The 22,359-nt window shown below is 54.0% G+C and overlaps 1 protein-coding gene across 1 annotated transcript in view; it reads left to right on the forward strand.

Moving 5' to 3' along the window:
* The first annotated feature begins 2,494 nt into the window (after positions 1-2,494).
* The window catches only part of NKD1 (NKD inhibitor of Wnt signaling pathway 1), an 81,730-nt gene continuing 61,865 nt past the window's right edge, over positions 2,495-22,359 (forward strand). The window contains exons 1-3 of the mRNA XM_045806755.2: positions 2,495-2,671; positions 2,800-2,832; positions 3,547-3,680. Of these exons, the coding sequence (XP_045662711.2) occupies positions 2,647-2,671; positions 2,800-2,832; positions 3,547-3,680 (192 nt within the window). The 5' untranslated portion in view covers positions 2,495-2,646. The remainder of the gene's footprint in view (positions 2,672-2,799; positions 2,833-3,546; positions 3,681-22,359) is intronic.

Consider the following 22,359-nt stretch of genomic DNA (forward strand, 5'->3'; position numbering starts at 1 on the left):
TTGGGGCCGGATAACTTTTTGTTTTGGAGGGATGTCCTGCTCACTGTAGGGTGTTGAATGGCAACTGTCTAGTTGCTAGTGTCCTCAGGCATGGTCAGATGTGCCGTGGGGGGCAAAGTGCCCTCGGTGAAGAGCCATTGCATAGCTCGTGTTGCCTTCTGACTTCACACCCATTTGCTAAGTGGATTCTTTCTTGTCCGACCCCCTCCCAGTAGAGTGGGAGCTCCATGAGAATCGTCGTGTTCCCCGATGTATACTAAGTGCCTAAAATAGTGTTTGTCACCCAGCCGGCAGGCACTTCGTCAGTATCTGTTTCCAGATGAGGGACTCTCTCTCCTGGTGGGGATGCGAGGTCGAGACTGTGCTGGGGCAGCCTCGGGGAGTGCAAACAGCCTGGCCCATTGGATCCACAAGCTTGGGTTCAGTGCCTCACCAGGTCACTGGCTCGCTGTGTGACCTTGGACAAGTGACTTCACCTCTCTGAGCCTAGCGGTTTCCTTTCTTTGTAAAACAAGTCCAAGCCTGTGTCAGAATGAGGACTAGCCATGACTTAGGAATGATGGCGGGCATATAGCAGTCCTGGGTAAAGAGGGGCACTATAAAATGGACAATGACAATATTTTGGGGAGTCCCAGCACTCCTCAAATGAAACCAGTCTGCTAACTGCATTAAGACACCTGCTTCTAAGATCAGCCTTCATTTTCACCACCGAGGGTGCGTGAAACACGAAGTTTGGACAATGGAAGTGAAGGCATTGTTCAGACATCGTGGAGTAAGACATTGTAAGAGATTTACGACTCTGTAGGCCCCTGCAGTTCCCAATGTCCTTTTGAGATACGTTGATGGTCCAGAGCTGGGATGCCCAATCCAGCAGCCACCAGCTACACGGGGCTATTGATGTCTTGCGATGTGGCGAGTCTGGGTGGGGGTGTGCTCTCTGTGTAAAATACACATCAGATTTCAAACAGTGCAAAACAAAGAATGTAAAATATCTCATTATATGTTGAAATTATGATATCTTTGGCATATGGGGTTAAATAAAATATATTATTAAAGTTAATCTCACCTGTTTATTTTTACTTTTTTCCCCTCTTTTGATGAGTGAGATGGCCTGTATATTTTTCCTTTTAGTGTTCTTACAAGCTTCTAAAATTTTTTCCTTTTATTTTAATTTCCTTATTGAAGTATAATTAACACCCAGTGCTATATTAGTTTCAGGTGTACAATATAGTGATTCAACAATTCTATTCATTACTCAGTGCTCATCTTTGTAAGTGCTACTCTTAATCCGTTTCTTTTTACTTAAGAAAATGTGGCTACTAGAAAATTTAGCTTTACCCATGTTGCTTACATTATCTTTCTTGGGCAATGCTGCTCCAAGGAGCTGGCCAAAAGGGCACACTCGAGCCTCCATTTTACAGACCACAAAACTGAGGCTCACAGGGAACTCAGTTCCAGGGGCAGAGCCCAGCTCCTCACTGCTTTGCACGGGGTTCTCCTTTCCCACGCCCAGGCCTCCCGGTACCAGGCCCAACTTAACAGGCCCATCGTGTCCCCAGCAGAGCAGGCATTCTTCCTGAGAACCACAAAGGTGGGGTGGAACCCCTTGATGTCGCCCTCCCCTCCGCAGAGACTTCCCCAGACAAAACAAACAAGCCCTTGGGTCTGGCGAGCTGCAGCAGGGAGCGGAAACCAAGGAAGATCAAAGCCCCAGCGGTTACCCCCTTCCGGGCCGCGCAGCTGGCAGCGCGCCTCGACTCCGGGAGGGCACCCACGGGCCCGGCATGAGGCATCTGAGCGATTGGCTGGCAACTCGTGGCTTTCGACACTTGTAGCCGCCACGAGTGGGCTGGGCCCACAACTGGCTGGACGCGCGGTGGGGGCTCCTCTTGGACTCCCAAATCAAAACTTAGAGGGGCTGAGTGGAAGCATAGGGCGAGTAATAAGCGAACCCTTTCTGCAAAAGTCTGGTCGAGGTAAGTTCGGGAAGGGGCAGCGCAGCAGGCGCGCAGCAGACCCCAGCGCCCCAACCACGTCTCCTCTCCCGACCTCAGTTACATCACCTGTAAATTGGAGCCATTAAGTCGTGCCCGACCCTCTTCGAGGAAAAATAGAGCGGAGGGAAGGCACAGTACTGTTAGCGAGGGCAGCGGTTGTCCTAAGGAAGACAGGACCCGGGAGGGTGTCTGTCCCAATACGCCTACTGGCCAGAGGCCCTTCCCCCACCCGGGCCTCCGGCCCCTAGTCCCCAGACCTGCCAGCCCCAAGGCCCCGGCGCGGGGCTGAAGACCTCAGCCTGGAGGGGGGCGCTGTGTCGGCCCCGCGGCGCCTGGCCCCACCCCCGGCCCACCCCCGGCCCACCCCCGGCCCGCCCCCTCCGCGGCCCGCCTCGCCTTTGATGCGCCGCGCCCGGCCAATGGGCGCGCGGGGAGGCGCGGGCCGCGGCGGCGGGCTGGGGGCTCGGCGCGCCCGGGCGTCAGTCGGGCCGCGGCGACTGCGGCAGGAGCGCGTCCCGGCGCCGCCTCGGGCTCCGCTCGGCTCGGGGCTGCTCCGGGAGGAGAGCAAGGCTCGGCTCGGCTCGGCGAGCCGCGGGCCCCGAGGGCCGGGCGCATGGCTTAGGGAAGCCCCGCCCGCCGCGCCCCCAGCATGGGGAAACTTCACTCCAAGCCGGGTCAGTGTCCCCGCCCGCGCGCCGGCCCCCTGGCCCCGGCCGCCCTCTCCCCCGCGATTGCTAACTCTCTGCTTCTCCTTTCTTTCCGGCTCCCGCCGCCGCCGCCGCCGCGCGCGATGTGCCTGCAGCCGCCGTGTGCAAGCGCAGGGAGAGCCCGGAAGGTAGGGGCGCGCGGGGCACGGACCGGGGGGGATGGACGGGGAAGGACCGCGGACCGCGGCAGAATGGCCTAGCCCGCGGGATCTTATTACCAGGGCCACCCCCACCCCCAGCTCTGGCCACCAGTCCCACAAACCCGCTCCGGGAGCAGCCTTCGCGCCCCCTTTTCTGTTCCACCTACCCCCTCTTCGCCGTCCCGTGCTCTCTCTTCTGACTCCCCAACCCCTCCTTTTGCGGTCCCCGCCCTCCGCGCTTACTGCGCCCCCTCTTCAGACTCCTAAGCCCTTTCCCCAAAATCCTATACCCCTCTTTTTCCGGCCCTCAGCCCCTTCTCCCGAGATCTGGGCTCTTGCGCCCACTGCGCCCCTCTCCTGACCCTCAGTTTCCCTCTTCCCCTCATCCTGTGCTCACTGCACCCGTCCTCTGACCCTCACCCCTCTCCTCTGCAGTCCTGGCCTCTGGTGTTCTCTCTTTTGATCCCCAGACCCTTTCTCCGGGGTGCTGCTCCCCCTTAGCGCTCCCCTCTGGGTCTCTGCTCCTGGGGCTTCGCTGAACCCCTTTTTCCCGATTACCTGCGTCCCTCTCTCGGATTGTGCCCCGGCGCTCGACCCCCTCCTCGCCCCGCTGCCTCTACCGCGCCCACTCTTTCCCTCCTCTCTCGGGTAACTTTCGGCCCAGGGGCCAGACTCAGGGGCTTCGTGTCTTCCCCGCCCCAGGTGACAGCTTCGCTGTGAGCGCCGCCTGGGCTCGGAAAGGCATCGAGGAGTGGATCGGGAGGCAGCGCTGCCCCGGCGGCAGCTCTGGACCCCGACAGCTGCGGGCGGCGGGCACCGTTGGCAGAGGAACCCGGGTACGATCCCCTCCTACCTTTCAGCCCCAGAGACGGGTCTCCTTACCCACCCACCCCAACTTTTAGCACCCTCTTGGCACAGCTGCCCCTGCCCCACCAACATGACCCGGTACCCCTGTGTCTTGGGGAACCTTAGAGGTGGCTCAGGTGTCAGTCTGCTTTCCAGCTGGGGCTGTCTGGGGAGGGAAAGGTCCCAGGTGAGAAGGTGGTGCAGGTCCAGTCTCTGGGGAAGCTTGTGTGTGCTGGAGGGATTTGGGGGCCTGCTCTGACTTCTACCTTGTTTCTGCGGCCAGCATTCAAAGCTGGATTTGGAGGGGGGGGGAGTACTGGGAAGACAGGGAAGGCATTTAGGGGTGTCTGGGTGGAGGGCGAGACTATGCTGGCCTCCAAATGTGTTCCAAGTGTCTATGGCATTCATCAGTACCATCTGCCCAGGAACCCCAGTAGAAGAAGCTGTGGTCCGGGTAGCAGAGCTTGGGGGGCACAGAGACCTGGTAGACCCCTTCACTTGGCCCACAGGGAGAGAGAGGGTCTCCTGCTGCTGCAGCCAGGGCCCACCCTGAGCCTTCCCCCCAGTAGGTCGTGAGGTTGGAGTTGTTCCTGGGGGAGCAGTCGATGTGACAGGGGAGTGAGTGAGTCCAGCCCCAGCTCTTGGCCTGGGACTGGTGCTCACAGATGTCCTAGGAGCTCTGGAACTCTGCACGGGGCTTTCAGATGGTCTGCGTGGAACTCGAGCAAGCCAAGGATCAAAGGATGAATCAACTTTTTGATGTGACATTTAATTTTTTTTTTTTTTTTTTAACTTAGAGGGGAACAAACTGAGTCTCAGGTCTGGTTAGTTCTTTGGTCTTGTCCATGGGCTAGGGAGGGGCCTGTGGAGTGTTCGGATGTGTGTGTGTGTGTGTGTGTGTGTATTGGGACGGTGGCACCTGGGCTGGTTACAGCTCAGTTGCAGGGGCCGGTGTTGGGAGGTGAGCCTGTGGATAAAGTCCACTCCTGTGCACGTACAGAACGATCTCTGCATCGGGGAGAAGCCCCCTTCCCCTCCTTCCACTGCCTCGCTTAGCTGGGGGGCTTTCTCTTCTGCATTTTTCTTCATCTCTTGGCTGGGTTGGAATTGGAGCTGCTGTCCCCCAGGAAAGGTCAAAACTGGGTGGGTGGGGGGCACTGCAGGTGGGGCCCGTTAGCAATAGAACTACAAACTTCCCTTTCTTCTCCCACCATTTGTATTTTTTGATCTACTTATTTAAAGCCCAGTGAAAATGATCTGATTTAGCCACATGAACAAATGCGTTTGCAGCTCAAGACAGAGGCCAACGGAGTGGATTTCCATTAATCAAGTTTTGGGTTTTTTCAGCCTGTTTATTTTTACAAAGTATTCCTGCAGAATGACATTTATTTGCAGTCCCTTTTTTTTTTTTTTCCTTTCCTCAACTGCCAGGCAGTTTGCTCCATGCTTTAGGGGAAACTTGAAATACAGCGAGGGCTTACTTCAATTGACTTTTATCTTCAAAGCCATAACAAATGTTACCCGCATGTTTTTGGTGGGTCTCCTTGGCATCTAGTCCTGGAGGATGGGAGGGAGGAGGAAGGAAGGAGAGGAAAACAAAAGTCTGTCGTTTTTAATTAAATAGTAGTATTCCCAGCAAGAGGAATGTGAGCCAGTAAAAGTTGCCATTGGGGGAAATGAGGGAGGGTGGGGAGGGGGCCCAGCTTAAGTCTGTGGCTTTGGTGAAGTCATGGAATTTTGTTGCCTGGTTTCTTCCCCCAGCTGAGGGCAGCATGGGGTGGTGCTTGCCCCCTCCCTTCCTCGCCCCCTCTCTCAGAGAAACACTGAGGGGTCATTAATGTTTGTTCAAAGCACTTTTGAAGATGTGAGACACAGAGCCATCAGCGTGACATATGTTGCGTGGTGGAGGGCGGGCCCTGCCATCCAAGATATTAAGGGGAGGGACCCTCTGCTTCCTAGGGAGTTCTGCTTTGGTGACTGGGACCCAGACACCGGGGTTCCTACCAGCCCTAGCCCAGCCACCAAATCTGCAGGGGTAGAGATGGCGAGCCCACCCTGGGAAAGGTCAGGGGAAGCCCAGGGTGTGGGGCTGCACGGTGGGGGTGTGTGCACTGATTTCAGGTGGTACCTGGAGGAATGTTTGTTATCTTAATAGTCAAGCATTTCTGTTACCAGAAAAGATAGTAGCGAGGACCTCAAACCCATGATTTCACGGATATTATCACTTCGGATGAAGCTAAATTGAAAGAGAGTGTTGAAAGTGGATTCTGAGCAAAATATTAAGTACAAGTGGTCAAAATTGTGACTGTGGAAATGGAATGCCCGAAGTTTGGGAGACATGGAGAAGTAGTGAATGAGACAGCAGTGGGCAGCCTCCTGCCTGGTTTCATTTCCATGATTCCCAGCAGCTCAGAAAGGGTGGCTGCAGGGTCTTCCATTAGGTCACCAGGATGTAGGGTGTGGGCTCCAAAGTCTGCTGGATTCCGCGGGCTGGCAGAGGTCCCCCCAACAGACCCAGGCCTGGCGTATTGATGGTCTCTGTCTCCACTCCACCCGGCCTTTGAGTGGTTCATCCAATTAGCATTATTATTATTGCAATGAACCTATTTATTAAGTGCCTGTGTATGTCAAGCACTTTGCTGACACTGTTTTACTCTTCCTCATAGCCCTATCAAGGTGCCAGCCGGCTGATGTGGACTCGGTCTTTCTCTCTTTCTGGAGCACTTTCTAGAGAACAGGGGCCATGTATGGCAAAGCCCCATGCTAGAGCATCTGTCTGGAGGGTGCCTCCCTTACTCGTTTCCAGAGAGGCGGCATGCTGACCAGCTGCTGAGTACTTCGGGAAGAGGCGGGTGGTGGGGCAGGCAGGAGCAGGAGGGGCCCCTGCTTGCCCTCCTCCTTCCTGCCCAGGGCTGAGTAGCTTAGTAAATGTTTAGGGTGGGTCCCAGTTGCTTGGAAGGTCCTAGGATGGGAGAGGGTAACCTTGCTGGCGCTAACCTAAGCCTGCCGTCCTGAGTACAAAAATCAATGAGGCCAGGCTCTGCCACCATAGCTTGTCACCTTGTCTATAAGCCATTTTACCTAAGCTCATCTGCAAAATGGGTATAATAACATTCTCAGCCCTGGCGGGGTTATGTAGAGTGCAAAAGGGAGAAAGGTACCGGGAGGTTTGCTGAAGCACTGGTTGGGAGGGGAGATGGGAGCCCAGAGTATGAATCCAGAATTCCCCCCACCCCTGCCCTGCCTGCCGCTGTAGACGCGCTTGGATGGACAGGGGCTCAGGGCGGGGCTTCAAGGCATCATGAGCTCGGAGGAGACAAATAATGAGAGACGGTGACAGGTCCAAGTACTATGAGAGAAGAACAACGAAGTGAATGATTTATATGCCAGACAACAGTGCACTGGACACTCAGATGTTTAAATAAGCCTAATAATCTCAAAGAGATAAAGAAGGAGAGCTGAACACGAAGCTGTTAACAGGCGGTTATAAGAGAACCCCAGTTGGGAATACCGGGTCTGGAAAGTGTAATATAATAAAATGGGTGAAATCGAAAAGCTAGGTAGAGGGATGGAACTGCGTAGCCGACACGGAGAGGCTGACGACAGAATGCCTGGACAAGCAGAACCTGGGTGCCCTGTGCTCCCGCGGGGGTGCATCTGCGTGCGCGGACGTGAATGTGTAGGACAAGGTTTAAGGCGATTCCCGCCCCCCCCCCCCCCCGGGTTTGGCCCTTTTGTTCTTTTATGGCAGATCTGCCTTAAGAATCGGGTTGAGAGCTGCGGGGCCAGCAAGCCTGTTTGGGATTGAAGGTGGCCGCCAGGCGGGCTGGTAATTTGATTGGGGGGCACCTAGTGCCTTCTGATATTTGGGGAAGATTGGGAGGGCGCAGGCCGTGTCGGAGCCCGCGGGGCCATGCTGGGCTGGGTGAGGAGGGTGGAGGCTGGCTGTTGGCCCAGCTGCTGCCCCAGTTGCCGGATTCCAGGGGAATCACCCTTGAATGATACCAGTTGGCACAATTAAAAGGCCCCATGTCTTCACCATATGGAAAGCGTTAGGCCTCCTTACGTGGTTTCAAAGCTATGTGCCGGGAGGTAGACTTGACATTTGAGGTAAAGCATAAATTAAATATTTGGTGTTTTCAGAATTAAAGGATGATTTGCTTTGAGGCTGCTGGAGGCATCTGGGCCTCCACTTGCTGGCATCTTCAGGTTCTCCGTGGAGGCTCTCCTCTGCCCGTGGCACCCAGGACCAGCTCCTTTGCCCCACCTGGCAGCTTTCTTGACCCCGGGGGAGTTGGTGGGGAGAGACCGGGGAGGCCTGAGCTGGGCAAAGTGCCAGGTAGGGCTTCTGGTTTGCAGTAGGGCTGGGTCCCTCAGGAGGGCCGGTGGTGGGCAAGGGTGTCATATTCTGAAGGCTTTAATGAATCTCTGTGATGTGGTCTCCAGGAGACTTTGAGGACCATCTCATCCCGCCTTGGAAACTTTTCTTCTTTTTGGAAAGAAGTTCCCCTGAGTCAGGCCCATGCGTGTTCTAGTCCCTGGAATTCAGGAACAGCCCCTGCACATTCGAGCTTCGTACAAACTGTAATAAACCCAGGGAGAGGCTGAACCAGGAAGCAAGCATGGCATGTCTCCCGGGGTCCTACAACTTGGGGGAATGATGCATCCCCTCACCCAGGGGGGATGGCCGACGTGAGGAGAGAGGGTGGGCCACGGAGGGGGAGAGAGGACCCCTGCTAGCACCGGGAGGCTCTGGTACCACCTGCAGGGTCCAGACTGCCCCTATGAGGGCTTAAAACAGCTGATGGAACATCAGCCATGAAAGAATCACTTTCTAAGGAATACGTCTTCCTTGTGGTAACCCCAGGGCACATGCTGGGCACTCAGATGTGTTTGCTGAATGAATGAATGAATGAATGAATGAATGAATGAATGAAGATAGATTAGGCCACCATCCCTGCCTCATTCGCTCCCAGATACTCTTCCTCAGGCAGATGGAAGAGTGGGATTAGGCCTTTGCTTTATGAACAATAATGAATTGTTATTCATGAGAACTCCCTCGCTGGACCAGGCATCGAGGATACGGTGGTACATCAACGAGATGTGGTCCCTGCCCTCCCGTAGCTTCTAGTCTCATAAAGGGGACAAAGGAATGAGCACTTTAACAGGCGCATAAATGGACAGGGGCGCTCAGGAGAAGCTGCATGAAGGTGGCATTTAAGCAGAGACCTGAGAGGCCGTGAGGAAGAGGGTGTGGGAGGAGAAAGTTGGTATTTGTGCCTGGAATAGTTGTCGGAGGCCCCAGGCTCACCATTGTCCCTGGGACCTGGGTGCTGGCTGTTGGCTTGCACCCTCTGGGCCTGCAAAGCTCTCCTGGTGCTCAGGCTTTCTGAAGAGCCCTGCGCATGAGTGGCTCAGGGCACGTTCGAGCTCCCTGTCGTGGACTGGTGTGTGGCGTTCAGGGACGGGATGGGTAGTCAGCACGCCGCCCCAGCCAGCAGCACGGCCGTTAGAGCTGATGACTGTGGAGTGTCATGGACTTGGGGACCACGGATCGGTGGCCCCTGCTTCCCTGTGGGGAGAGGAGGGTCGGCCGGAGGCCCAGAAGCGCAGCTGTGGTGGGCTTGGATTGGTTGCTCAAGGGAGAAAGAGGCACCCCAGGGGTGAGGAGGCAAGAGGCAGCGACAAGCCAATCCCAGAGAACCGTTGTGAGCTTGTGCCTGAGGGAGGAGGGCCCCTTGCCTTGGCTTACCTGGTGTGTCTGAGAAAGGGGCCCTCTGGTGAAGGGGCCAGTGCCCTGGCCCACGAAGGGATCTGTCAGCACTGGCGAGCCAGGCACCCCACAGATCCCGGCTTGGGGGCTCTTGTAGCCTGCCTCCCTCCCAGGCTGTGGGTTCACAGTGTGCTTTGGTTTAGAAACTTTTGGAATTTTTAGGTCGCCTGTTGGATTCCAAAGCAGGCGCTTCCGGCTGCCTTCCTGACTTCCCTTTCTTTCTCACTCACACACGTTCTTTTTGTGGCTCTTGTCTCTCACAGACATTCTTTCTCTTCCTCTCCCTCTCCCTCTCCCCACCCTCCCTTCCCCTCACCTCCTCCCGCTCCCCCTCTCCCCGAGGAAGGAAAAAATTCAGACTCTCACAAACAAAATATCTACCATTCCATCTGAGGGAGAACTGAGGCAGGAGCCCAGAATATCCTGGAAGAAACGCCAGAGAGAGCTGAAGGCCTCAGTTGTTTAATCTGGAAGGCGGTCTTTGATGTCACTGTGCTCCGTTTATCCTGGGAGGCTGCCTGCTTCTTTACGGCTGGTTTCAGACTCTCTGCATGAAGAATGGCCGAGAGCCTTCAGGGGCTGCAGGAAAAGTCTGATCACTCCCCGAAGGGCAGGCCTGAGGACGCTGCCCCTCCTGCCAAGCCCAGGTGGGGTGGAGAACATTTTCCAAACCAGCGTTTCCAGAGACATAAGTAATTCTTTGATAACTTCCCGGGGAAGCAGAGGGGGCCGTTTACCCACGTGGGCAGCCATCACAGGGCTTTGCGAGGAAAGCTCACGTCCCTCGTCCGGTCGTCCCTAGCCCCAGAAAGGCGGCTCTGCCCACCTGGGTGTGCCCTGGGCATGCGTTTGTTTAGAGGAATAGGTCTGGGCTTCACTTTCCGTGCATGTTGAGCCACGTGGGTGGTGCCCTGTGTGCGTGGCCTTGTGTGTGGCTGATGCCTTTCAGGGGACCCAAGGGTCCTGGAGGGGGGCTTCACAGGGGTGTGACATTGCCTCCCTTCTCTGGGCCTCGGGTTTTCCAGCTGAGAAGTAGGATAAAATCATTTATTATAACTTAGCAACGATCAATGCATCTTATTCAAGCCCACAGATCGTCCTCCTTATCTGTACAATAGATACTGAACACCTGTTTTAGGCCAGGTATACATTCACTCTGCCAGTAATGCATGGCACTTGTGTTCATGGAGTTTATACTCTGGTAGGAAAAGAGAAGTATCTTTAACAACAAGTGACACAATTTAAGTTGTGATACATACCTCAAAGGAGGAGTACTGGGGTGCTTGGAGAACATTGAATGGGGGTCAGACCTAATCTGGGTGGCTGTGCATTCCACAGATATTTGCATGTGCGTAAGATGGTGTGGAGACGATGAAGCATACGGCATAGTTCCCGCCTCACTGAACTTAGAGTTTAGCGGAACTGAACGTTCATCTTTGCCTCTCATTCGTTTTTCTTATCTTATTGCATTGGTTAGAATCTCCCATACTAGTTAATAACTGTTTGTTGTTTCTCTCGTTAAGAAGCTTTCTTCCACCCCCTGGCTTGCTAATGTGGTTGAAACCAGGAATAATTATTGAATGTTGTCAAATGCTGTTGGGGTATTGTCACCCTTTGCTACTATAACTATATGCATGATTTACAGCACGAGACGTCCTACTGTTCCACTTTCTTTGTATTCCTAAAGGGAATCCTTCTTCGCCATGAGACACTGCTGTTTTAGAATGTTGCTGTATTTGATTTGCTGATCTTTCGCTTTGGATTTTTAATCAATATTTATGTCCGATTGGCTCAGAGTTTGTGAAGATGGATACTGAACAATGAGGACAATGTTAGGGGAATGTTGGAGGACACTCTGGGGGCTCCGAGAGTCTGGAGCAGGGAGTGCCAACTGGCCTTGGGTCAGAGGTGGTCTTGGAGGAGCTGTGATTTCAGCCCAAAGGTGAATCGGGGAAGGGTGGTGGGGAGCAAGGCAAGGGGAGGGGGCGTGTAAGAGCAGTATGAGTGTCTGCCGGATGGGCCAGCAGTGTGGGAGAAAGCCCTGTAGTGAAGGGGACAGTTTGGTTGAGATGCTGATTGAAGTTCGTTTCGCCGAGGAGGGGGTCACAGTCTGGGCCTGGGGGCCTTCTCAGCCATGTAAAGGACCTTGATCTTTGTCTAGAGGGAAGAGGAGTGGCAGACCCTGTGTGAGTGGCCACAGAGTGAGGGTAGAAGTGGGGGAGCTGTCATGCTTGGGAAGAAGGAATGTGGGGACAGGCTCTCAGTTGTAAAAATACTTTGGAGGATAAAGAGGAATCAAGCGACTGTATCTTCTGGGCTCAGTGAGAAATTCTGGAATGTGTGCATCAATCCAGGCTTGGCACTTGGCTCTTGGGGGTCATCAGGGGGGCCCTTGAGGAGGCCACCAGCAGGGGAAGGACCAGGAGAAGGAGAATAGGACAAAAGGCAGTATAGTGTGATGGTTAAAGAGCAAGGACTCTGGGGCCCGATATCCTGGGTTCAAATCCTGCCGGCACCGTTTTCTGACTGTGGGACCTTGGGCCTAGTGTCTAACCTTTGTGTCAGCGAGGGGCCTGGTAGGAAACTGGTGTACTCCAGACACTTTAAACTAACAGAAACTAACTTCTGAAGGGGTGGGAAGGGTTAATAGAACCTTCACGGGGTGTCGAGGCACCCAGGGCATGCTTGGCTCCTGGCAAAGGCAGGAAAGTGTTACTGTCCCAGGGCAGAAAGGGCAGGGGAGAAGACATTGGATATTTTAGATTTGGATCCCCGTAGGAACTGCAGCTAAGGAAGTGAAAAGGCCGGGCAGGAGCTCTAGATATGGAAGATGAACCATAGTCAGAGACATGGTGCAGAAGGAGTCGGGGGTGGGGAGAAATCCCCCAACCTCTCTCCTTACATCCTCGGGTTTCCTGCCAGGACCTCCCATTGGTCAAAGCCGGAAGCCAGAGACCAGGAGGCTTCAGGAAATTGGTCTAAGGGGATCAGCTTCCCAGGGCACAGAGCAGCATAGAGGAGGGCGGGGAATGGTTGCAGGTGGGGAGAGCAATAGAAGAATCAACTCTGGGCCTCGGTTCCCTCATCTATAAAGTGGGGATAGTAATGGGACCTGCTTCACAAGGTGGCTGGGGGTACTCAAACTGTGAAATGGTTATAACTGCCTGGCACAGAAGTGCATGCTCAGTACAAGTGAACTATTAAGGCTATAAAGCCGTAATAGACACAGGTTATGGAGATTTGGGGAGGACTTCCTGGAGGAGGTGGTGTGTGAAGAGGCTTTGAAGGATGGTCAGAGTATAAAGGGCCAGAGAAGTCATATGAACGAACACAGCCGGCTGGGAGACATGCAGGAGGAGTGGAGACTGGGGGCCCCTGGGGGCACACGTCCTGTCTCAAGGGGACAGTACCGCGGAGCCCCAGCCAATGGTTGCCATGTGGGAATGTGGCCCTGATGTTGCCCCATCTGATCATTAAGAGAATACAGCCATCTGGATTTTTATGTGAAATCATTTCTAATTAAAAAACAATTATCATCAACCAAATAACATTTTTAGAAAATAGTTTCTTTGGGTGGACCCAGGCAGCTTGATTTGGCCCATCGTGCCCTGGCTTGTGAGATGAGATTTTGGTGGGGGACAAGTGTGTTAGTGGTAATAGTACATACATGTGAGTAGGAACGCTGCCTCATGCTTTGCACGTGGTTTTTCTGTGTGTTGTTCCCCCCTGTTGCGTGGATGAGAGACGGGCTTAGCAGATGGAAGGGTCAGGCCCAGCTAGAGAGAGCCAGACTCAGGCTGCCTCGGGGCAGAGGGCACAGCCCCAGCGCAGGCGGGGGGCTGGGAAGCCGGGGACAGCATGTTACGGTCTGGCACGACACTATGGGAGGGGCAGGTGGGGCAGGCACGGAGAGATGTGGGTTGGGCCACTTTGTGGGCAGCTCTCCTCCATACTTCAAGCTTGCATCTAGCGTCTCGCATTGGCTCTCTTAACTTCCGTTACACCCGTCTTCGGGTTTGGGCCGCATTGTGCTGAGGCCCGGTGCGCGCCGGGAGCAGGTGTCGGAGGCATGGCTTGCAGAATCAGACTTCCTGCGTCCGACTCCCGACTCCCGACTCCCAGCTTCACGTCTCCCCAGCTGCGGGGTGGGGGTGGGGCTCATCTCTCATCCTCAGCTTCCACATCTGTGGAATGGGTAGAATCCTGGTTCTTGCTCATGGGGTCGTTCTAAGAATGAAATGAGTTCCCCTCGGCCAATCAGGGAGAGTAAAGCAGACGTCTCTGGTCTTACAGCTTGCTAATGATCGCCCAGATGTGTGCTAAACGGCATGAGGCTGTGGTGGAGAGTAGGGGGGGTTCGACTGTGGACTGGGGGTGACATTTAAGTTGCTGGGACCCAAGGAATAAATACCCGGGTGAGGAAAGGGTCATCTCAGACAGAGGGAAGTGCAAAGGCCGTGATCAGTGCAGAAAATCTTCAACCCCCTCCTGAGCATCTGACCCAGCACCAGATTCCAGTCTCTGAGAGGAGAGGACAGAAATGCATTTTCCAGCAGAGGGGGGTAGGTGGGGGTTGGGCGGGGGGGGATGTTATATGTCACAACCCATCACGAGTCCTGGTCTGCCCACTGCAGGTGATTGGATTTTTTAATTGAAGTCTGCCCACTCTGGCTGCTCTCCTTTCTGGCTGGATGGGAGGTAGGGGGAGAATGCGTGGAGCTGATTGGCTGGCCTGCCGTGAGCTACCCGAGCCCCCTGGCCTTGAGGACTGACCTGGGGCCCCGGACAGGCCAGGGCAGAGCATAAAAGGGGCCCTGTTAGCAGGGCTGGCCTGGCTACCCTCCGGCCACAGGTGAGGGCTGGGGAAGACCAGAGCCTCCCACATGGGCTCAGGCCCAGGGATGTTTTTCTAATTCCAGAAGGCCACGCAAGCTGGCAGGGCCCCTCACACAGAGGCATGGGCTTGTGGTGGCTCCACTGAGCAGGTTTGGGGGTGCGCTTCGGGGTGCCATGGCCACGCCCCACCTGGCTTCCCCCTCTGTCGCAGGGCAGTTTTGGACCTCGACCCTTTTCTCATCTTTCCCCGGGTGATCTAGAGAGACTTCAGAAGCAAAAAGATGATGAAGAAAATGCTACAAGTTGTCTTTTCAATGGGCACTGGGGAGACGCCCTTGTTCCCCTGCCCTGGAAGTTCAAAGGAGCGTGGTGCCGCAGTCAATTTCGTTTGTGCCTCGTTTTTCAGTGTGCTATGGCTGCAGCCTCAATGTGGCTACTAAGTGTCCACCCTGTTCCACGCCGCACGCCGAGCCACCTGTGGCACACCAGGCCCTGAGCCACGCGTGGCCCATACCACTCAGCGCTCGCAGCACCGTTAGATTTTTAGTGCAGCTGGAGAAACTGAGGCGCTAAAGGAGTCTACCTGCTTGCCCAGAGTCGCTTGACTTGGAAGTGGAATCTTGCTCCATCAAGATTCAAATTCAGGTTAATCTGATTTTAGAGCTGTCTTTCATCATTATAGATGAGATTTTTTTCCCCCCTTCAATCATGTGTTATAATCCCATTCGTGGCTCATGAAATCAGTTTAGTGACCAGCATTAAAAAAAAAAAAAGAAATAGAATGAAAATGGGAGAGAACATTGCCTAAAATAAGAGGAAATATTACTTTGCCTGACTTTTTGCTTAGTTTATGGGCATGGATATTCATGTCTATAGGTAATAGATCAGTCTAGATCTATGGATATCTACCTACACATCTATACCCAAATCCATTTATATAGAGGCGCGTTCTAAAATGTAATTCTTACTGCGGTCGAGGTGTTGGAAAACACTGATGTGTGGTCACTGGTGCAGGCTCTGAGCCCGAATGCTTGGTTTCAAGCCCCAGCTCTGTCTCTCACTAGCTGCGTGACCTTGGGCAAGTTCCCTAACCTCTCTGTGCCAGAGTTTTCTTTCTTAACATCAGGGCCTTTTGGTTTGTTGACTCTTTGGTCACAAAGATTCTCCCAGGACGGCTGGGGGTGCTTTCTTGCCCACCTACTCCCTTTGCTTCGGGCATGAAGAGAATGAGGAGTCCTTTGTGGGTCCCCAAGTCCTCTCACTTGAGAATCAACCTCTAAGCAGCAGCTGCTCCTGGAAGAACACACGGCTGCATCTTTGGGGACTGGACAGAGTATTGCGCTGGGAGTCCTGAGCTGGGGGTGGCCCCAGCTTGGCTATTAGGTAGCTACCTTGACCTCTCGTGGCCTTCGCCTCTGCATTTCCAAATACACTGAAGAAAAGGCGGGTGTTTGGGTTCTCTTTTGCTGTGTAACACATTACTCCAAAATTTAGTGACTTAATCCTTTTACCATTTGCTGAACATTATGCAATTTGGGTTGGGCTTGGCAGGGGCAACTTGTCTGTGGCTCCGCGTGGCATAGCTGGGGTGGCTCCAACAGTCAGGGGACAACAGTTCCACTTGGGCCCTATGTCTGGGGCCTTGGTCCTCTCCCATGCAGCCTCACCACATGGTTAGGTTGGGCTTCCTCCTAGTATGGTGGTCTCGGGGTAAGCTGACTCCCCACTTGGTGGCTGCCTTCCCGGGAGTGCCGAAGTGGAAACTGCCAGGCCTGGAATTGGCAATGCCACATTCCCTGTTAGAGCAGGTCACAAGTCGAGGCCGGGTTCAGGGGAAGGGACTACACGGGGGCATACATACTGGGAGGTGACATTTATTGGGGACCATTAAGGTAGTCTAGCAGACAGGATGGTCTCTTGGAGAGAACCTGCCCAGAGCCTGAGTCGGAAAAAGGACTGCAAGGTGTCTGTGGGATCTGGGATCCTGGTGTGTATGGCTGGGTGTGGCAGGAGTTATCTTGGTGGGATGACAGCAGAGGCGGGACAGGCCTGGGTCATGAGGGGACCGGGGGAGCCTTGCATGGGAGCAGAGCACATACTTGAAAGAACATCCATGGCTACATTATTTGGAAGAATGAGAAATGTGTAACAACTCAAATATCCATCACTAGGAGACAGCTAACAAACAAGGGGTGGCCGTGTCACGGATCTCTCCGCGACTTGTGAAACCAGGGCGAGTGAGGGTGGGCAGCGGGCTGACGGGAAGGAGGCCCTGAAATGCTATTGAATGAGCAAAGCGAGAGCAAAACAGAAGTATAACGTGGTCCCATTTTTTTGCAGGATACAAAAGTCTATTCAGGCCTGTGTCTATATATTTGCAGGTGCACAGAGAAAGATCTGGAAGGATACACTGTCAAAGGCTGCTTCCCTGAGGATTGGAGTGGTGGGAGGTGGTGAGGAGAGAAGGAGTTTCACTTTTCACATTAGATGTTTCTACATTGTTTGACTTTTTTTTTTTTTTTTCTGTCCAACGAGCATGGATACTTTTGTATTTTTCAAAAAGCCCGTAGGTTTTAGAAGAGAATGAGGGATGAGAAGTGGATCGCGTGTGCAGGAGATCTATGGAGAGGCTTTGCTGGAGGGGGTGGAGGGAGAAGACAGTGGCCGGAGGGGGGGTGTGGGGTTGGGAAGGTCGTGGGGGTACAGCAAGGACCACCTGCATGAGAGCCTCCCGTGTGCTGTCTCAGACGCGGAGCCCTTGGGGCCCCCCTCCACCTGGATGTTCTCTAATCGGAACCTCTCTGTATTGGGTGATGCCTGTCCTGCCTGGACCTTGTAGGAAAGGCAGTCGGGGAGGAGCCAGGCACAGTCCCTGACTCATGACCAGCTCAGTCAATGGTTCTGTCTTTTCGTGCATTTCCCTGTGGCTATGGCTTCTTAAACCTACAAGTGGGTTTCGATCTTTACTGCCGTTGTGGATATCTGGCCTTTCTTTCAAGACCTGCCAGGACCCTCGTTTTGTAACTGGAAGGAAGGAGAGGTTAAAAGGACCTCGAGATGAGCACTGTCCGGTAGAACTTTCTGTGATGATGACCATGCTTTGTGTCCGCACGGTCCAATAGGGGCATCGTTAGCCACCTGTGGCTGTTGAGCACTTGGGATGTGGCTTCTGTGACTGAGGACCTGAATTTTCAATATATTGTATTTAAATTCATTTAAATAGCCACATGCGGCTAGCCGCTCACTCTGGACCAATAGGCAAGATCCAGTGCTGCGGCCCATCGGGCTAACCCCCATCCTGAGGGGTCCAAAGGAGTTGTCTGCAGCAGGTGCTGGTGGAAAGAGGGCTCTGCCCCCGGAAAGCCCTGGTGAAACCCTTCTTGGGGTCTTTCCAGACCCTGCTCCTTGGACGCATGGTTTCCCTCCAGCTTGGAGGCCGGCAGCCCCACTGGCCACGGCCACATCCGTGAGGGGGAGGATCGTGGGGTCCTTCCAAGTGGGTGGCTTGGAACACCTTCTCCTGGTGTCACAAATCAGGCCTTCCTGGCCTCCTTAATCTCGGAAGGCTTGCTTGCGGTCATGCTTCTGGGGTTCTTGGGTGAGGACCCGTCCCCTTGGCTGTGGTGCGCGGAGCTGGGAGGCACAGCCCACTCCTGGCGCAATGCTGAGCAGGGCTGGCTTTTCTCCAGGAGGAAGAGCCAGAGCTTTGTAGTCTGCAAAGCCCTCCTCCCAGCCATTGGTCAGGCCTTTAATACTTACAGAAAGCTGGCCAGGGTCAGCACTCATACAATGGGGAAACTCTGCCGGACGGCAGTGTCCATGGGCCGGTTCTGCGGGGCTCACCGCTGGATCCCCGGGGCCTTTTGCACAGCTCGGCACGTGGCAGGTGCTCAAGGAACCATCGCCGAGTAACCGAGGCTCAGAGGGGCTAGCAGCTTGGTCCGTGGCACGTGACTCCAGGGGGGCAGGAAGTCAGGTCCTGTCCCTCCACCTCCCCGCCTCCTTTCACAGAGCCATGCCTCTCTGAGCCCTCGAAGAAAGCCTCTGCTCACGTCTCCCCTGCCTTTTCGAAAGGGTCCTTGCCTTTCTCCTTTTCGTAAATCAAGTTAATGCACATGGTGGAAAACAAAAATAAAGACATTCTAAATAGTACTCAAGGTTATATAATGAAAAGGAGGCCTCCGTGCCACCTCCGACGCTGACCTCCCAGCGCCCCTCTCCCTAGGTACCTGCTGTTTCCGGTTCCTCGACGTGCTTCCCGCCTTCCCGACCCTTACCCCCACCCAGACAGCAGAAGCCCCCTTGGCCACTAGGACTGGGGAGCATTGGTATTTGTAGGTTAATCAAAAAATGGTATCGGGGTGCGGAATCATGAAAAAGTGACAGAGATTTTGTGTTGCCTTCAGCTGAGTGTCAGAATCTGGTTCTACACCTTACTTTGTTAACAGTGCATTTTGGAAATCAGTCCATATCAGTACATTGAATCTTACTGCTCTTCGTGGCCTCAAGCCTTCCATCCCGAGGACTGACCATAATTTATTGCACCGATTCCCTGTGGTTGGGCAGCTGGCTGACTTAGGGGCTTGGGCCTGTAGTCTACCTAGATCACTGGTGTGCATTTCTGTAGCTACTTCTGCCCCCACACCCCTGCTCTGACACACCGTTCACCCCTATGTGATCTCTAGGGGCGGCTCTATTACTTTTCTGGCAAAGCCAGAGTTTCTCCCCTGGCCTGGTGTCTTCAGAATGCAGGAGGGCCGTGGGTTCAGGGTGGGTGTTGTGGTTAAGTAAATGTGACCTTTCTTGGTGTGGATTAGTCAGGATCCTGTGGGTTTGAAACCCATCCCCACTGTTTCATACAAAGGTGCATGATTGGCCTGTGTCACTGGAAAGTTCCGAGGGTGAATCAAATTCAGGGACGCTGGATCCCAGAGCTCCCTCTCTGTCCCAGGCCAGTGGTCTGTGCCTTTAGCTCTGTTTTCTTTGGGGTTGGCTTCATTTTCAGGCAGAGGCTCTCCCCATGTGGTGGCAGCTTGGCACCCAGGGGTCTGGGCTGCCATTCCCGGCTGGAAGAGAGTGGTTTAGCCAGAGCCCAAGCTGGGCTGCCATTGTTTTGACTTGGGTCGCGTGCCTATCACAGAACCAATCGCTCGGCCTCTGATGGTCCTGGGTCAACATGGTCACCCTGGAGTGGGGCTGGGCTCAGTCCCAAACCTCAAGGGTGGAGGGGGACAGGGTGGGCAGTTCCCCAGAGAAAAAGCACCTGTGAGGAGACAGCTGCAGAATGCGCATTGGATGGAGGGGGCCAGCATCTGCGTCCTGCCTGGCCCTTGGAGTACAACTCGCTCACTGCAGCTCCTGTCAGCAGCTGGCAGGCGTGGGAGGGGACAGAGAGGCCGACAGTCAGCTGACTCTCTGGGGAGAACCACTCCTTGCCATTGGATCTTAGAAGAGCCCTGGTAATTTGTCACCTCCTCCATGCAGCCCACGTGGGTCACGGCCTTCCTTTCAAGCTCCTAGCTTCTAGTGATGACGAGCTTAACCTTCAAGGAGTAGATAGCAAGACCCTTTTGGGAGTCTGCTAAATCTGACGGCGTCATTCTCTTCAATAAATGCTCTCACACCTTTAACTCCAATTTCAGGGTGCCCGTAGCCTCCCAGTTAAGATCCTTTGCCTTATTCTGTATGGCTTATTTTTTTTTAAAGATTTTATTTATTTATTTGACACAGAGAGAGAGACAGCCAGCGAGAGAGGGAACACAAGCAGGGGGAGTGGGAGAGAAAGAAGCAGGCTCATAGCAGAGGAGCCTGATGTGGGGCTCGATCCCATAACACCGGGATCACGCCCTGAGCCGAAGGCAGACGCTTAACCGCTGTGCCACCCAGGCGCCCCGGCTTATTTTGTTTTTAACTTCCTTATTATTATTATTCTCATGTGGGTCTTCTCCTAATTCTAGGGGCCACAGAGCTTTGGATCTGGGTTTATAGGGAACTCTGTTGACTGTATTGACATTGGGTCTTAATTTCCTCACTTGTAAAATGAGAAAAAAGAAGTACCCACCTCTTGGAGTTGTTTCAAGGATTAAAGGAAATAATGCATGGAGCAACTTAAGGCTTAGCATGCAGTAAGCACTCAGTAAACATGCTCGGTAGCTCAGTAAGGCCTCCAGAGCTGCTGGTAGGTTCTGGAAGATTCCTGCGAAACCCACTCCATCTCTCAGGTGCCCAGCACAGCACCTGCAAGGGTCTCGGTTGCTGTCTGGTGGACGAAGAAGTTCAGAGAGAACATCTTTGTTTGCTGAGGACTTGCTGGGGTGATTCATCTCTATTTCCATGTGGGAAAACTAAGGCCCAGCAGGCTTCCGTGACTCATCCAGGTGTCTTGGGGTTAGTTTGGGGTGATTGTGGGTACCTTTACTTTCTGATCTTAGGATACCCCTCACTTATTTCAACAGCCGTGTCTCCTGCCTGGCCAAGGACAGGCCACAGGTGACGGCTCACCTGTGTGTTACGGGGCTAGGAAGGAGCTCCCCGATCTCAGCAAAGGCCCGGCCAGTGGCCCCTCTGCTTGCCTGGCTGGACACCAGGTCTGGGCTGGTGGGTATTGTTCTGTAGAAAGGCGAACTGGTGCTCTGCTTTGAGAGCATTAAGACACAAAGTCCCTGTGGTTAACAGCAAATTAATCACAGTATTAAGGAGGGAATGTCTGGGTAGACATGACTTCATGAGGTTGTCATAGAGTCTGCCCCTGCCATGTTTCACTCTCCAAGATTTTTGACTTTCAGAAAAGGAACCACAGATAGAGTTACCAAGTTTTACAGAAATATTTTTACTGGGCAGAAGATTGCTTTATGGCGAGAGCCAGTTATTTCAGGAGACAAGCAAAGAGCCCTTTATTCTCACGTTCTGTGGGAGGAAAATATTATGCTAGGAAGCCCGCTTCTCGGATGGGCCGTTTGAGAGGCTGGGCTGCATTTCTGGAATTGGGAGTGGGTGACAGAGGTGGTGCAAGGGTCTGGGGGCCTCCTGGGCATGCCCCCACCTTCTGTTAACCCAACCTGGGGATTTTGGGCTTGTTACGCAGGCAGAAGGAAGCCTAAGGTCCCAGAGCAGGAAAAGGCGGGGGTCAGAGCTGGAGTTTGGGCCTGGGGGTGCATGGCAGAGAGTGGGGGACAGTGGGGTGGCATGCCGGTGTGTGAGGGCCCCAGCTGGAGAGACAGCAGGCCCAGGTCAGAGCAGTCCGTGCCATCGACCAGGTGTGTGACTCTGGGTCCACAGTGATTGGAGTAGTCACTGTCCCGTGTGTAACCTGGGCTTTGTGAGGATAAGGTGGGATTACCCATGCCCAGCATTGACTCATTTACTCGATGCATCGTGTCTGCAGTGATGAGTGGAGGCAGGAAGACCGGCCTCCCTTCAGTCCGCATTCCAGAAGCAGCTCACCGTGCTGTTTCCTTTGCTGGTGCTCTCCAGTGCAGCGGGTGTACTTCCTGAGTCCTGAACGGAGACTTCTGGCCGGATAATGCAGTGGGGGAAGGATTCGAGATCTGGGCCACCCCAGGCCATCGGGCATTTATGGGCCTCATTCTTCGAGCTGGTCAAGTATTTCAGTTCACGGAAGGGACTGTTCTCGCCTGGAAATCAGGGGAAACGATATTGGCTCTATCGTACTCCAGGAGGATGGGTCTGACCTTTGGGGATCGAGACTTTGTTCTCCCCTTCCCCCCTCGATGTGGAAGAAGAATGCCTGCCAAAATCTTTCTTGTGTCTGGAGCAGCCATGCGCCCGATAAGGAGACAGCATCCTTGCCCCTCTCTTGCTGCTGACCGTCATCCCTTTTAAGTTGGGCGGTTGGAGAGGGTTGATTGATGTCGTTCTCTTCCTCACCTCCCTGTCGTTATTTAGAATGTGAGGGAGAGTTTATCTTGTTCTCCAGGAGATCTATCGGTTCAGCTTTGGAACGGTATCCAAGTTTACAGGATGGAGTCTGGTGCCCAGAGCCTTCTGGTAAATATTTTGGGAAGCTGGATTCCACTGGCATTATGGCCCGTGGGTTGGGC

The sequence above is a fragment of the Ursus americanus genome, chromosome 21, assembly GCF_024610735.1.
Source record: "Ursus americanus isolate L20-20 chromosome 21, mUrsAme1.1.p, whole genome shotgun sequence".
Taxonomy (NCBI): Eukaryota; Metazoa; Chordata; class Mammalia; order Carnivora; family Ursidae; genus Ursus; species Ursus americanus.